The sequence below is a fragment of the Cyprinodon tularosa genome, unplaced genomic scaffold (assembly GCF_016077235.1).
Source record: "Cyprinodon tularosa strain WSP-4 unplaced genomic scaffold, ASM1607723v1 ctg6, whole genome shotgun sequence".
Classification (NCBI taxonomy): Eukaryota; Metazoa; Chordata; class Actinopteri; order Cyprinodontiformes; family Cyprinodontidae; genus Cyprinodon; species Cyprinodon tularosa.
Window position 1 is genome coordinate 138,160 of NW_024039340.1, and position 13,198 is coordinate 151,357.

Below are 13,198 nucleotides of genomic sequence, written 5' to 3' on the forward strand. Positions count from 1 at the left end.
ACCCAGTCCAGATTTCTGAGTCTACGCATTTTTGACTCCCATAATGCCTTCGGTTTGAGCACAGCATACATAATTGTTTTTTTCCCCAGACAGAGCCCCCTATAAATCTAGTTTATCATTACCTTCTCAAACATAGTTTATGGTTCCTCTGTGGTCCTTTTGTGTCTCCTTGAACCCCAGTCGGCCTCAGCAGATGACTCTAGTTCTGCTGGAGGTTTATTACTGCTAAAAAGAGGGGTTTTCCTGTCCTCAGTCGCTACATGCATACTCAGTGTGAGGGGTTAGTGTTGTCTATGATTCTGTGTCTATGTATCTGTTGCAGCTTTTTTAAAACCTGAGTTAAATAGCTCCAACAAATTTACACAACTTCTCTATATTATCACAAATATCAGGTAGAAAACATGGGCGAAGAAAAAAGAAACCTACATCTTAACGAGCGTGGAAGTGTTAATAGCCTGGTGACGAGTGAGATGGTTAAATGCGGAAACAGAAGAAATGATGCAATCTGGTAACCAATTTAATAGAACATTTTATTATGAATATGGAACCTGCAAGATGGTCAAAACTGGGTTACAGAAAGACAACCATGTATGTGACATGTTCTTCCAAACAGATGAGAAATTAGCAAACTTTAAAAAAGAACAGAGCTATAAAAAAATGAAACGTACAATTTTGATTTGCAGCGTTATTTATGATAAATGAAAATGTAGTTTCAAAATAAGATCAACACATGGCAGGCACTCATAGTTAGCATCCGTTTGTCATGAGTTTTTAACCCCTTACAAGAGGAAAACATATACACAAAAAATAGAAACCATAGTACCATAGTTTTCTCTTTTTTAATATTTTAATTTGTTTGTATTTAGAATTTTATAACACTGTTAACACTGATAATAAGAGTTTCCCGCTTTCCCGTATTTCAGCTACTTGGCACCAGGTTCCTCATAAAAGAATCTGTTTAATTGTACAAGAAATAGTTAAAAACACAGACACAGTTTCTTCACAGGTAAATGAGATGACTTTTCAATATTTGAAAATTTGAAACACTATGTATTTGACAGCAGCTGTGATTAAGGTTTTTTAGGGTTTAAAATCACCAGCAAAGTTTTCATTTTTCGACAAAAAACACAGAAAAAAAATTTAAACAGCTTGAAATAGCTGTTTGGTTTTAGTTACATTTGGGTGTATTTCTTGGTTTCATTTGTGATATGTCTCCCAGTGATCACTCACTAACACTAGCATTTTCTATATTATTAAACGATTCCCTTCAAAACCACATAGAGAGATAATGTTTAAATCTAAGGGAGCGTGGAAACAAATTGTTCCTGAAATGACAACTCTGAACATTCAGCCATAAACAACAAACCAAATTGACTAATATACTGGCTGACTCAAATCAAATATTTATTTTTCATGTTTTGCTTACTGCCTAGTATTAATAGCAAGACAGTGATTCACCATAATAGACAAAAAACACTGCAAAATATTTAGAGATGTAAAGAAGTTAATTAATCTTAGTCTGCCTTCATTTTATCCTTATAAGCATAACAGAAAAAAAGGATTTAAAACCATAAGAAAACAACAACCATTAGACTAAAATATTGTTAAATTAAACAAACATGGGTTGTTCACAGTAAATGGGTCAGACGTAATTACTAAACATGCAGTTCAGTTTCCAAAACACCTATAAAAATAGATTTATAGTGAGAAAAGATTTCCTGCTGTTAATATTTATAGAAATTGTTAAAATATTTCTTTTTATTCGTTTCTTGAAAGACAATGCTTGATTTTCTCCCGTCAAATGAAACCCTAAGTTGGTTCAATCCCCAACGAGAAATTCAAATGGGAGTTTAGGAAGATTTGGTGCAAACCACTGAAATACACCCAATGCACAAAAAAAAAAACCCTAAAGGAATTCTGGGAAATGTTTCACAGTCCAGGATTTTCAGTTGGGAGTACAGTATATCTAAAACCGGTCATCTGATTTTCCCTCATCATACTCTATATTAAATGTTGTTTCTCTTGAATAAAATATTTGCTTTCCATTTTTTTGTGCAAGAGCAGGAAACCCATCCCAGAAATCCTTAGAGGTAAATACATGGCTCCATAAACCTTTGAGCTAGTTAAATACTCTTTTCATCTCTGAGAGAAAAGACAACAAGATAAAGAGGTTTGAATAAGACTACACAACAGCAAAAAGCAACAGTCGAGTAAAAGAGAAGAAGGATTAGAAAATAAAAATGCAATTTTACAAAGACAGAAAGAAAGCAGCAAAATTAAATGGTGGTCTCAATCAATTTTTACTTGTGTGTTTTTTTCTTTTTTCTTTTTTGCAAAGGCCACCAAACACGAAATTTCCACAACCTCCACTGGGTTCACTAAAACTGCAGATAGAGGGAAACGGAAGAGAAGGAGGAGGAGGTAGAGAGGCAGGGTTGTCCACTTTTGGGATAAAATTCATCCAACAGATAGTTTTTTTTCCGTCTGACCCCACCTCCTCTCCTTCCCCACACTAGAGATAGAGCACAGAGAAGACAAAGGACAAAAACGGCTACAGTAGCTCAGTATATACTGCATATAGTCAACACACACACAGAGAATTTGCCATGAAAGACGTTTTGACAGCCAGTGACACTAAACACATCGTAACACGTTTTTACGGATTAATCACACTGGGTAATAAGATGACGGGATGGTAAAGACAGGCTGTCAACTTTCAGAAGATAGACACTGTGATAGCTTATTACAGTTTGATTTATTACTTATGTTTTTTTCTCTTTTACCAAAAAAGTAGAGGAAAATTACAAATGAGCAAGAATCACAGTGCTTTTCAAACACCAACGTGTGAAATTAGCATTTCTTTTTTTTCTTTTTTTTGGCAAAGGAGGCAAGGGGAAGAAGGACACAACCAGAGCAAAAGCAAAGATAAACTTTTTTTTATATAAGAGGGATTTTCCCTTTTTTTGTTCATCTAAACCAAAAGTAAATCCCACTTTTACTCCCCATATACATTGATTGTTTGACAGATTGATTGAAAATGCATGTCTTTATTACAATCTCCTTATTGATATGTTGTTTTTAATCACAGGGTCTGGTGATGAAATGGAAGAGAGAGGATTGTTGAGGAAAATGTTGTGGAGGTGATTCTGGTTTAGGAAAAAAAGGCGAAGAGGAAACAAAATTAACAAAAAATAGAAAAACAAAATCCTATAAAGGTTGTTAACATTCGTTTTTTTTTTTTTTACTTAGACATGTTAGGTATTTAGGCTCAGTCCTACAGAGAATCAAAAATGACTCTTTTATCAAGTACAAGAATAGAATACAGCCTAAACATGTAGTGATCAACTTCACTTTGTTGTGTGCAGCTGTCCCTTGTTTTCTGATCGATCAGACGGGGACACAGTGAGGATGCTGCTGTATTCAGATATTCCTGAAGTTTAGTAATACTTTAAAACACTCCCTCATCATAAAAAGAACAATAATCAGTCTATCAGCGAGCTGGGGGGGTCAATTTACAATACCCACATCAGCCAGCTGAATCTGGGTAAATGGACATTTGATAGCACCACGAATCTGTAGAACAGCCAGATAAAAATAAGGACAGTTAAAGGTCAGAGAAGCAGAAGAAAGACAAGAAAGCTTGAAGGACTGAGATGGGAGTAGATGTAGTGGAGGTTATGTTTGGCGTGAGACCTGTAGGTAAACTCCTCAGATAAATGAGGAAACTTGTAGTAACATTCGATAGTTCACAGGTCATTACCCGGCTGAAATTGCTTTTTTTTTGTTTTTCTGTATAATATTTGATTTCAAAGTTACATCTGAGCTAGAATATTTCATAGAAAGGAAGAATTAGAAGAGCAAAAAGCATTGATTACTGTCCCCTCAACCAAGAAACATTTGCAAAAATCTTTTGTCAAAAGATCCGAGACAGCTGACCTCTCCTCTCAGGTTAAAAACTTTTTTTTTTAGCCTTGATAACATCAAGATACATAAGGAGGAGAGGCACAAAACATCTTATTTTCTATGTGTCACAAATACCTGTACCAATCTCCTGAAAGTACACAATCAACATCTTCATAAAGATGCAACCCAAACAAGTGGTATATTAAAATGATCCCTTCAGGCTCCAGTAGAATCCTTAGGCAACATGAATTCTCAGTAGGCAAAAAGGAATTCTTCACAGTAAAGAACTGCTGCTTTTTTTCTTTTTTAATCTGTTTAAGACAAAAATGTCACTGATTACAATAAATGGAAGAAAAGAGAGACCAGTGAGGAAGAAAAACCATAGAAAAGGGGTTGTGAGGGCCGTCGATGTCTTCCACCAGGTCAGTAGCTCAAAGTGCTTAAGTACGTTTGTCGTTTCCTGTCCCTTGCTTCCTCTTCAAACACAGTGCTGCCCCATGTTGATAAATTCTCTCTTACTATTGTTACTACTGAATCTTTGAGTTCACACAGTTGTTAATGCTTAAACACAGTAATGCGGTCATGGATGTGTTTCATTGATCCTCCTTTCTTTCCAGCATTGTCTGCGTAGTATGGATCCCGTTACTGTAAACAGGAAATGGCAGCGTCGAGAAAAGTCCCTCTGCTGTGGTAAAAACATTGGCTGTCGCTGACATATGGCCTCCCAAGGTGCCGTTACCCACTGTGGGTGCTGGGGATCCAACAAATGGGCCTCCAGCTGCTGCAGCAGACATGTTTAGCCTGTGAACATGATGGTAGAGCATCTCCATTGGAGTCTTAGGGTCAAGACCAAACCCTGAGCTCTCGACAAAGTTCATGGCAGCATTGGGAAGGAGATTTCCCTGTGCCATGGCCAGAGTGACGTCTGCTGGCGCATACCTTATGGTCCCGGTCGTGTAGACGCGTGGAGCTGTGGTGCTGGTAGAGGACAGAGATCCTGTGACACGGTGAACCAGTGGAAGGACGACATTCCCGGCTTGCAAACGCTGGAGTGCTTCAAGATCCCCAGAATACAGCAGCGAAGAAGAAGAGCTTGAAGTTGCAGATGAGGAAGAAATCGAGGAGGTTGTGGGTGTGCCTTGTTGCTTGTCTCGAGGAGATGCAGAGAGGGGAGGGGAAAGGGGGTCAGCAGAGGAAGAGTTTGAAGGAGGAGCTAAGCTTGTAGCACTCAAAGAAGAGGATGAGGTTGAATTTCCATTGTAAGGGAGCTTTCTCAATCCCCCTGCTGCCCCTTCAGGTCCAGGAGGAGTGAGGACCGAGTCAGGAATGGCGACCTGGAGAGAGCCACCCTGTGGTGAAGGAAACGTCTCCTGACTCCCTGGACCGGAAGGCTTGGAAGTCATACTGTATGGAGACTCGTTTCTAGAAATCTCTCTGTTGGGGGGGGTAGTTCCAGATGCTGCTGTCATTGTCAAAATTTATTGGCTCTGCCATTTCTGTCTTGATTTTTAGAACAGAGGATGTAGCCTCTGTGCTGTTTGGAGAATCAGAGGAAGCTAGCAGCTGTGTTGAAGCGACGGAGGTGCCCCCTGAGGGGTGGGCCTGTGGTGTAGAATCACCTATTGCTACAGGGCTGGGTGGAGTTGCGGACATCCGAAGCCTCCTGCTACGCGATCCATCCCATTTTTGCACTTTCCTCCTTTTCCGTCTCTTCTGAAGCTTGCTGCCAGAACCAGCATCATCACACCTTTGTCTTTCTCTATCCTCTACCTCATCAGCATCCCCATCTTCCTCGTCTTCCTCCTCTTCTGATGAGGAAATTTGTGAGCCGTGGAGTTCTTCCTCTCCCTCTCCATAGTGCTCCACCTTGATATGGAGTCCTCCGAAATGACCAAGTCCACTGATGGTATTCAGTCCCTCCAAAGCTCCCAGGCCAGATAATCTCCCCAATCTGCTTTCCAGTCCTCCTCCCTCTCCTCGGGACACCTCCTGCTCTTGCTCTCCATCTGTGGGCTCCAGACTGTCATCACTGTCCTGACTTTCAGGGTTACTTGAACTGTCTCCTTCATCATGGTCCTTTTTTTCCTCAGATGGGCAATGTGATTGACCAGGCTGCTGCTGACGCTTGCTTTCCGTTTCTGGATCTTCTCTGTGTTCTGCTTGGTGACCTGTCTTTCCTTCAGACTTTGCATTTTCGTTGTCTGTTAAAGAAAAAAAATATGATGGTTAAATGAAAACAAAATTACAGAGAAAAGTATTTACATAAGAGGAGTACACCTCCTCCGGCTCCAATAGTGCCTACTGCCTGTCGTCTGACTGACTGGGGTTTCTAATATAACAATTTTAGGATTTATTTTGGTATTTATTTAGACTGCGGCTGTAATGATTAATTGGACCCACTTTCAATCAACCTAACGGTAAAATTCAAACTAAATCAATAAATATTTTAGGAATTGTCATGAGGTCTGGTACATATCTGTTGAAATATATATATATATATATTAGGGATGGAACGGTTTATGAAAACTGTCCGAACCGTTCAGTTCGACTGTCTCGGTTCGATACGCGTGTGTTGCGTTCGGTTCATGCGCTGCTCCTTTTTCTCATAGACGAAGCGTTTACACTCCAGAGCAGAAGGTGGCGGTACTGCGACCAAAGCCAACCACCAGTAGTAAACAAGAAGAAGAAGAAGTGAAGCAGCGTAGCCGGGTGTAGCAGAAAAAAATCAGTAGTTGTGGAGAATTGTGTGGGTATGGCGAGTGGGAAAGAACAGGAGTTGGAAGACGCGCCAGCAGCACTTTATAGGTCTGCTGTATGGGACCACTTTGCATTTAGAGTGACCTACGATGACGGCGGAAAGAAAGTTGTGGATAAAAGTGCAACAGTGTGCAAGCATTGTGCAACACGTTTTGTTTATGCTAACAGCAACACGACCAACATGTCAGGCTAACCCCTAAATCCCTCATACTCCGTTGCGCTCCGCCCCGCTGCGCTCCAGACCGCCTGCACAAAGCAAAGCCTACAGCCTCCGCTGTGGCTCCCGTCCGCTCCGCTCTGAGTTCCTTGGAGATCGTAGAGGGCATGCGAGAGATGATTAAATTCAAAGCGCAAAACATGCAGAAATGATCCAGGGTTTCCACGGATCATTAAAAATAATTACAATTCATTAATTTTTTTGGATTTTTTCATTAATTTCATACATTTTTATGGGATTTCGGTGTGACAACCAACATATACCGAACCGAAAACCGTGACCACGAAACCGTGAACTGAACCGAACCGTTCCACCCCTAATATATATATATATATATATATATATATATATATATATATATATATATATCTATATATATATATATATATATATATATATATATATATATATATATATATATATATATATATATATATATATATATCTATATATATATATATCTATATATATATATACACATATATACATTTACATATATGTATCAGACTTCACGGTATACATTTCCAGTTGTGCTGATGACACTAAACTATATTTGTCCATAATCCTGTTGAAACTAACCCATTACACTGAAAAAAAAGGAAATGTAGATAAGTCATTTTTTTTCTTTAAAAAAAGTGCATTTGTTCTTGGATTGAGCAGGTAAAGGAGACATTTTGCCAATGGAACAAGACAATCTACACTTAAAATAAGAAAACACTATTGCTTTGTCTTATTTCAAGAGCATATTATCTAATTATCTTATTTTGAGAATAGAAATGCTCATTCCATTGGCATATCCTCTCAATTACCTACTCAAATTAATGGTAAATACACTTAATTTAAGAAGTTTTTACTTATTTCTAGATCTTTTTTCTAGTGTAGATAGATTAAAGGGACTCTAAAATTTGTTATTTTAAATGCATACCAAACAGAGACAAAAAAAAGTTGATCAGTCAGTAAATCTGGATATTATTTATTGGTCTCAGAGAATCATTTAAAAATCCTTTATGTTTTTTGTTATGTTTTGGTATCCCATATCAAAGAGCTTTTTAGAATTTCCTTCTTTCATCTCATCAATATCACAAAAATTCTAGAGAAAAAGGTCCTAAAAAAAAAATGTGTGATGGCCTACCTAATCAAGCAAAGGAGCAGCTATCAGGACCCTACTGTCTGTTTGTCCCTTTCTATTTCTTTCTCTCTTTCCTCTTTCTGTTTCTTTCTGTCTATTCACAGATATATATATATATATATATATATATATATTAGTGCTGTCAATCGATTAAATTTTTTAATCGCGATTAATCGCATCAATGCCTGAGTTAACTCGCGATTAATCGCATTTTAATCGCACATTTTTTTTCCTGATTGAAAATCATTTAAATACTCTGGATGACATACAAAAAAATACATACAGGCTAGGTTTGTGCCAATGTTCTTTTTTTAAAATGAAAACAGGTCACAGATACTGATTTATGCCATAGAAACATATGGCAAGAAGATGGGGAGGCATGTAGCAAAAAATAACAAATATGTAGCCAAAAAAAAGGCCCTGAAAACAGGCTGATGTAAAAGACAGTCTTTACAGTTAATACAGTCTTTTGAACAAAGACAAGCATTTTACCCTACTGCTATAAAATTTAGTAGAATTAACATTAGATGTTAATTAACCAAGGTAATAATGAACAATTTTCAATCAATACATCAAAATCAATAGACCAACATCACTAGATGAAGGTAGTCTATGCTCTCTAGAAAGTTACTTTTCAGCCTCTTAACAAAAATGAGAACACACACACACCCACTCACCCACTCACCCACACACAGACACACCCACCCACACACACACACACGATACCGACAAGAGTGCCGTAGCAGATTCCATTTCACCTCAGTAATCTGTTTTCTCAGCGTATTTCAGGTTGCTACTAGTTACCAGACACTCAACTTGTTTGTTGGTGGTGGGGCTTAAAGAAAAGGCACTAGCGCCACCCAGTGTATGAGCGTCTTTTTTCCTTGAGGAGCTCCGCTCTGGAAGCCTATGAGAAATGCATAGACTGGGGGAAAATAGCCCCGCCTTCCCGCAGGCTGCAGCGGGATGCACTTGGAAAATTGTACCATAAAACCACATAGCGTTAATCTCGCGTTAAAAAAATTATCGCCGTTAAAATGGCCTCGCGTTAACGCGTTAATAACGCGATAATTTTGACAGCACTAATATATATATATATATATATATATATATACATATGGTTTACATACATACCAGAGTTCTCTTTGGAGTCAGACTCAGAGTCGGAGGTTTCAGAGGACTCCGATGCTTTCTCTGGGAGATTTGGCAACTGGGCAATATCAATAGGTGTGTCTTTATACTCAGGGTTACTATGAAGAAAAAAAAAAAGACTTATTGACAATTTATTGTCAAAGAAAAAGGCTTTCATTTGATCATATATGTGCACTTTTACGAAAAGAAAATGTCACAAGTGTTTTTAAATTCTACTCAATAATTAAAACCTTTTTTTTTTGCAACCATTGTCATATAATTTCCAAAGTGATCTTTTTATTGCTCACCTGAGGACATAGTTGACCCAAATTATATTCTTCTCACTGGAATTCTTTGCGTTGATGGCAATGGTGGCACTGGACTGGATCCAGATGTAACCACCATTCTTCTGGATCCATCGATAATACTTTGTAACACACTGACCTTTATTCATCACTAAAAGGAAAACGAAAAGAGGAAAATGATTAGTTTGGTTAATCTTTTATGCTAAACTTGGCAATAAAATTGTAAGGTAAAAAGCACTGTCAACTTTACAGAACAGTAAATATTCAGTTGGACAATCACACAGACATGTTAATTTTTACTAGGATCTTGCCACATTAAGGATTAAATATAGTTTGAAAACTACACAACTTCCCTTCATAGTATTTTCAAGCTGAAAGATGATATTTTGTCACAAAAAAAAAAGAAGGGAAGGTGTTGGACTAAAGGAAAAACTTTTATTGAGGTGAACCCTACTAAAACATGGCAACTTTGGTCCTTCCGGTTTGAAACCTTTTCAATTCAATTCAGTTTATTTCTATCGCTCCAATTCACAAAACAAGTCATCTCAAGGCACTTTACAGTTCACCAGATCATACAGTCAAATTAATTCAAAGTTTTATATCTAAGGAAAACACGTTGATTGCATCAACTCATTGACTCACAGGCAATCCCTCACACTAAGCATGCTTGTAGCGACAGTGGAGAGGAAAAACTCCCTTTTAACAGGAAGAAACCTCAAACAGAACTAGACTCAGTGTGAGCGGCCATCTGCTGAGGCCACCTGGGGTTCAAAGAGACAGAACAATGCAGTCAGCTGGTTGCAGTCAGCTAGTTTTCCTTAGATAGAAAACTTTGAACCAATCTGATCCACCCTCTACACTTATAAAAAGATGCACATGCAGAACCCTGTACCCGCTCCCAAGAGGGAACGCTTATGAAACGCGTGCAAGAGCATGCACGAGGCACGCTCTGTTTAAAAGAGGCTGTTTGCATGGCTCATACAAGCCTTCATTCCAAAAGAAGATTTACAATTTTTCTATTATGTCAGATTCACCACCAGTAAGTGTTATGGGGACAAGCACGTAGGACAGCCTTACATAAACAGATCTCCAGAATGACTGACAATTAGGAGGACAACTTATTTTGTATACAACCAAACCAGGTTGGGTTTGAGGGCCTGAATGACTGCAGATCTGTTTCTCTGATTTTCTAATATCTCTCTGGGATTCAGTAAACTTGGATCTTCAATTTCCCCTTGATTACCCAAGAACATACACCAGAATCCTGTTTGTGGACTTTAGCCAAGCTTTCAACACCATTAACTCAATCATCTTCCAACAGAAGCTCACCCAGCTTAGGGTGCTAGGTTCTACTCTCTAAACTTTAGGGAGTGGATCATTATTATTCCTTCCTGACCAGTAACAGCAAATGACTCAAGAAAAAGTGTTTTACTTAATAAGCAACAACACTCTGACTTTGGCTCTAGGGAAAACTGATACAATCAGCTGGTTTTCCTTAGATAGAAAACCAATCTGACTGTATGATCTGGTTGAATTTTCTCTGTAAAGTGCCTTGAGATGACAGGTGTTGTGAATTGATGCTATATAAATAAACTGAATTGAATATATAAATGTAAAGTTTTAACCTGCTATTTTTTATTAAAGGAACGAATACTGCTAAAGTCTAAAATAAATGCAGTACCTCCTGCTCTCCACCAGACATCGCTGTGCCACTGCAACAATCAAGTGCCTCTTTGTAAAGGTGGCTGCCAAATCCCCCCCCCCCCCCCCCCTGCAAAAAACCCAAACCCTGCTTCACCCCGAGACAGCACACGGGTAATAAATTTGGCTAAATTAACCACTAAATGGTTATCTCAAGCAATATGTATTGGCATTAATCAGGAACCGCTCAAACAGAAACAGTCGGAGACGAGAAGCTAAGGCCTCTGAATTCATATCCCGCTCCCCAATTTAATTACTGACACAAATAGGCTTTCCGTGACAGAGAAGAAAGAGAGAGAAAGCGAGAGCTGATTTATATAAAAAGAAGGCCAGTAATTAAAAACTATTAGAATCTAATAGCATTGTTTAAGAAGACATCCCCAGGGCTTCAGTAATTGACTTTCGTTGGACGGCTGGAGCTTAGTTTTTCTCTATTTGCCTATTCATAAGAGGGGAGAAGGGGAGAGAGACGGAGGGGAAAATAACTTGTCTGCATGTTAAGGTAGAAATAGTGAGATCATGCCACCTTCAATGTGACCTTGTTTTGTTTACACAACAGAGTGAATAACAGCACAGTGAATACACACACACATAAACAGATGTGTGCACTAGCATGGCAGTGGTTCCTGTTTAGATGACGGCTGGTCCTCAGAGAGGAGCTTGCTGTATTAGCATGCCCAATGGAAGGGGTCACACCCCCTCCATCTAATCAGAGACATGGAAGGTGCTACAACCACAGCAGACAATTTCTGTGGGTGAAATTTAAACATAAGCTCAGGCAGAAAATAACAGTGGAAAGAACCATGATAGGTGGTGTTAAAATGATTTCAAAAAAGTATTCTATTCTTCATCAGCTTGTATTGAAAACATAACCAAACTCATTGACTCCTTAACTAGGATAGACATAGAATCAACAAAACCAGATATTAGGAAAAAAACATGATATTGATGTGACTAAGATAGGAAAACACTTTGGGTCATATTTAAGATAAGATTAGAATATTCATATAAATATAGTTATAGCGTGATGATGTGATCATGATTTTATTCTGGATTAAATCAGAATAATTTTATAAAAGTCTCACCGAAGATGAAGCTTTCAATTGTATTGATCAGGGCCTTTATAAGCTTTCAATAAACAAAGTGACAAGGGAGATCAATTTAAAGAAAACAGAGGAAATAGGCTCTGAGCAAACAACATTACATCTATACAACTGTCTTTGAAGCTATTACTGAGTATAGCTGCCCTTCCTCCCTAAGCTGTGATGACACGCTACTTAGATGAGGATCTAAAACCATATATTCTACAGATTTGACCTTTCACACCTCACTCCCACCTAGAGATGGGAATCAAAAACCAGTTCCTGTTCAGAACCGGTTCCTTGTGTTCCAATTCCATGGCACCGTTTGGCAGCTCGCTTAACGGTTCTCTTAACGATTCCAGGCAGCACCAGAGCCTAGCGCTGGGCAGCACGACTTACGTCACGTTTTCTACGTATGTTACATCACGTTTTTTTTCCTCGCAAGTTCCGCACATGACATTCAGTAACCCCTAGAACCCTACGGACCCACCGGTGGGTCCAGCTGCTACGTGACCTCGTAATTTTAACAAACCCCCAGTATTGATGTAAAAAACACATTTGGCACAGTTTGGTGACATTTATGGATAAATGTGCCAAAATGGCCTCTCCGCCTAAGAAATTTCTCACTAATACCGTTCTAAAATTAATATGATTCATCTGATTGAGTCCAAATTTGGTATATTTTTACACAACATTTAGATTTAAAAGTCTGTACTACTTTTTGTGCTATAAATAATATTTGGGTAGTGTTTTGCAATGTTTATTTCAAAGAAAATTTTGGCGAGGTTCAAAAAATGCAAAATATTTTGTATTTTGTCCCTAATATTTCAGGCAGGGTCAAAGCTACAATGGTGCTGACACCAGAAAACCATTCTATGACATCTTACCTTTACAGACGTACCAAAGTTTCTTCTTAAATCTAATAGCTGTGAGGCTATAAGTTATTTACTTTTGTGTGTTTTTGTCAGGCAGA

General features: G+C 38.4%; 1 protein-coding gene across 1 annotated transcript in view; it reads right to left on the bottom strand.

The window, feature by feature from the left end:
• Nucleotides 1-509: 509 nt before the first annotated feature.
• The window catches only part of LOC119797819 (neuronal PAS domain-containing protein 3), a 464,035-nt gene continuing 451,346 nt past the window's right edge, over nucleotides 510-13,198 (bottom strand). Inside the window, 4 exon segments of the mRNA XM_038307041.1 lie at nucleotides 510-5,348; nucleotides 5,350-6,104; nucleotides 9,141-9,256; nucleotides 9,446-9,593. Of these exon segments, the coding sequence (XP_038162969.1) occupies nucleotides 4,497-5,348; nucleotides 5,350-6,104; nucleotides 9,141-9,256; nucleotides 9,446-9,593 (1,871 nt within the window). The 3' untranslated portion in view covers nucleotides 510-4,496.